Here is a 3,935-nt window from a genome sequence, read left to right on the forward strand (position 1 = left end):
TCAAACGATTAATCGCATCCAAAATAAAAGTTTTTCTTTACATAATATATGTATGTGTACTGTGTTTATTTATTATGTATATATAAATACACACACATACAGCATATATTTTTTTCATGTTTATACATGTATATATTCATATTCTTATAATTTATATTATATATAAATATATTTAATATAGAAACATAGCATATTTTTCTTAAACATATACATGCACGTGTTTGTATTTATATATACATAATAAATATACACAGTACAGACTCATATATTATGTAAACAAAAACTTTTATTTTGGATGCGATTAATCGCAATTAATCGGTTGCAGCACTACTTAAAATAAAATTCAAAAGCCGCAAGTCTTCATGCTACTTCTTTGCATACAATTAAAGTTCAAGCTCCAAAAAATGCATCATAAAATGCGCTACATTTAAACTCGTACAATAGTTTTCTGTAAGAAACAGACCAAAATTTAATTTATTTCCTGCTCTCAACCTCATTCACAAAAGCATTCAGATTTCACGTTGCGAGGGGTAAAGTTTTTGGCCAATAGAGGGTTCAATTTTGCTGTTCCTCACACAAAGCTTTCATATAATTTCTGAAGACCTGGAATTATAGTGCACAAGTTGTATGCACTACTAAATTTTGCTTTAAAACTTCTTTTTGTGTTCTACTGTTTCTGCCACGATAAAAAAAAAAAGGTAATTTTGAATTTATCAAACAATTGTGATTTTTCCTCAATTCAAATTTCATGTCACAATTCTGACTTTTTTTCCTCAGAATTACAAGATATAAACTAAAAACTGCAAGATATAAACTCGCATTTCTGAGAAGAAAAGTGAGATGTAAACTGCAACTGAAAGGAAAAAGTCAGAATTGTGAGATAAAATGTCGCAATTAGCTTTTTTTTTTTTTTACAGAACTGCAAATTAAAAATGTAGAATTCCGAAAAAACCAGGAATTGCTAGAAAGTTTATATCTTGTTTATATCTCAGAAGTGCGAGAAAAAAATGCTGAATTCTAAAATAAAAAGAGGCAATTACCTTTTTTTTTCTTCTTCCATAAATAACAGCATGCAGATTTGAGTCGACGCGAGGGTGACTAAATAACAACAATTTTAATTTTGGGGTGAATTCTCCTTTTAAGTGAGAAAAGTTAAGCTGGGCTCTCTACAAAACAAAACAACTTCATAAAATTATTCAGAATATATAATGAATCATTCTGCCCATTTAAATTACTCCCTGCACAAACTCACAAACAAATCAGACACACCAACAGACATTCTACTATTCACATCATGTGCTAAAAACATAGGCAAAATGTCTGAAATAACACTTTATACACAGCCAAAGACTAACTTATCAAAACGGAGAAGACGCTTTGGTCAACTTGAAGCTCCTTATCAATGTTTTCCAGGATGGAGTGACACACACACAAAAAACTAAAACCAGCGGTTTTAGTCCTCACAAAAGTTTATAAACAGACCGTCATCTCTTTATACAGATTGATGATGACGTTAAAGTCTTCTGGACGTTTGAACAGTTCAGGAAAAAAAAGAGAGGTAACACCTCAACAAAGTTCAGGTAGTACTGCGTCTAGATCAGCTAGGATGCGTCTACCTCTTCAGCACGATTCCTTTTGGTTTGGTTGATCTCTGGAGGTTTGCTTCAGCTGCAGCGCTTTTCAACCTCACTCCATTTTAGACATCTCATACTTGGTAGTCATGATCTCCTGTGTGAGAAACAGGCATGAATTAACTCACTCATTCATGATGGCTGATGTAAATGTTCCACAAACACATGAAAGTGAATAAAACAATGGAAACTAGACAATGTTATTTTAGTGTCACAAGATACTAAATATCACTAGATACTACACTGATGATTTTAATATTTTGAATGATTTATTATTTTTATATTTTCCATGTTAATTTTCATGTTAAAGTTTTAGTTATGTTGCTGTTTTGCCATTTTTTTGGTATTTCTATAGAGTTTTGTTAATTTTTTATTTCAGTTTTAGTTAAAGGGTAAGTTCACCCAAAAACGAAAATTGAGAATTTTAATTTTTGGGGGAACTAACCCTTTAATTATTTTAGTACGTCAAATTAAACTAAATGAAAAAGTTTGCATTGGCAACTAGCTGAAATAAAGTAAGTTTTATTATGTATTTTAGGTGAACAATTATTTTATTTAAAGTAATGAAACTGTATCCCCAACGTATCCCATTTCAGAAGAACACGGTAAAGAAAAACTGAAAGACTAAAACTAAAAACGTAAAGTTACAGCAAAGCAAAACTATGATAGAAATAAAGTTTGCATACCTCATCTGAGTCAAGAAGAACAGGAAGAGCTCTGAAAATAAAAGCGAATAATTGCGTGAATAATTACAAACTTACATGGGAAGCTTTTTCTTGCTAACAGCAGAGGGAGTATGTATGTATGTTTTTGGCCATGTCCACACGTACACGGGTATTTTTAGTTTTTTTAGTTTTTCCTTCTCCCGTTTTAAAAAAAATCTCCATCCACGTGAAAACACAAACGCATGCTGTGAAGCACTGTCAAGAGCATGCCAAACCAACAGGTGGCGATATAATCTCAACCGTAAAGCCATGTTGGCCAATCAGAAACCTGAAAAAGTTTCCAGTAGGCGGAGATAACAGCGCAGGCGACGACGTCACAAGCCAAAAACGCCGGTTTCGCGGTCTACACGATAACACTGCAACCGGAGTTTTTGAAAATTTTCACCCTGGCAGGCGTTTTCAAAAATTTTCGGTTTCAGTGACCTGGTGCTGCGTTTGCGTGTGGACGAACGGCCTAACCGCGTAGAAAAAGCTGCGGTTTTAAAAATAACCGTGTTCGTGTGGACAGGGCCTTTGTCAAACAGAAAACGACCTACACATCAGACAGAGAGGTCGGAATATTCTCCTCCACCCACTTCAAATCTTCATCCTGAAACAATCAAAGATTTTATTATATTAGGTTACATTTTATTATATAACATTTGTGTTATTTACTATTTTATTTATTGAGAATTCTCTGCTGAATAACAAGTTCAAAAGAACATAACTTATTTGAAATATAAATCTTTTTAACATTATAGGTGTTTTTACTGTCACTTTTAATCAATTTAATGTAATCTTGCAGTATAAAAATTTTTTCTTGAATGAACACATTTTAAAACCGTAAGAACAACTTAAAAATTATTAAAATAATACAAAAATAAAACTATATGGGACAGTTGATTTAAAAATCGGCACTGACCGGATTGGCTGCTGCAGGCTTCACTGTTCCATTGGTTTCTGTCTTAGCTGCCCTCAACTTTATCCCATCAGCTGAGGATGAATATGTGCATATTAATTAACCCACGATTTTCATATAACAAAGTTTCCATACAGTGCAATAACACCGGCCTACAGTGAAAACCTCAAAAAAAGTGTGACTGACCGATGTTTGCAGACACCAGGAACTCTTCAATCTTCTCATCGTCGGAGTCATCAATAAGCGGTGTGAACGCATACCTACACACAGAGCACATGTATGCGGTCAGGACGCGGCTGCAGTGTTGCCAACTAATTTTCAGGGGAAGTTGCTAAAGGAAGGTTGATTTGTTGCTAAAAGTTGCTAAATGACGCGATGTCATTGCGCGGTGACGTCATTGCGTAATCACGATGCAAAATTGTGTCACTGCATCAAATCTCAGCAAAAAAAAAAAAAAAATTTAAATATGTTAATTTAGATGTGTTTATAAAATTGCTCGATTTAGGGACCGTCTCTATTTGTCTCTCTTTTTCAGAAACGAACAATAAACTATTTTAAAATGTAAATAACACTAAGATAAGAGTGAAAACGGGCTATCAACATGAAATCTAATTACATTATACGTTAATTATTGAACGTGCATGTCATCCTTTGAGTGCAGTAATGAATTTTTTTTTTTTT

General features: G+C 33.3%; 1 protein-coding gene across 2 annotated transcripts in view; it reads right to left on the reverse strand.

The window, feature by feature from the left end:
* LOC107754578 (transmembrane protein 87A-like) overlaps positions 1-3,542 on the reverse strand; it is an 11,042-nt gene extending 7,500 nt beyond the window's left edge. Inside the window, exons 1-5 of one of the 2 annotated variants that reach the window (XR_001641599.1) lie at positions 3,441-3,542; positions 3,258-3,328; positions 2,893-2,945; positions 2,318-2,348; positions 1,617-1,728 (exon numbers count right to left, since the gene is read on the reverse strand). Coding sequence is in view for 1 of the 2 variants with exons in the window: in XM_016571071.1 (XP_016426557.1) it covers positions 1,687-1,728; positions 2,318-2,348; positions 2,893-2,945; positions 3,258-3,328; positions 3,441-3,531 (288 nt within the window). In the remaining variant the exon portion in view is untranslated. Of the gene's footprint in view, positions 1-968; positions 1,729-2,317; positions 2,349-2,892; positions 2,946-3,257; positions 3,329-3,440 lie in introns of those variants that run through there. The other variant, XM_016571071.1, reaches the window with a different exon arrangement.
* Between the last annotated feature and the right edge of the window lie 393 nt (positions 3,543-3,935).

The sequence above is a fragment of the Sinocyclocheilus rhinocerous genome, unplaced genomic scaffold, assembly GCF_001515625.1.
Source record: "Sinocyclocheilus rhinocerous isolate Xijiao unplaced genomic scaffold, SAMN03320098_v1.1 scaffold3489, whole genome shotgun sequence".
Taxonomy (NCBI): Eukaryota; Metazoa; Chordata; class Actinopteri; order Cypriniformes; family Cyprinidae; genus Sinocyclocheilus; species Sinocyclocheilus rhinocerous.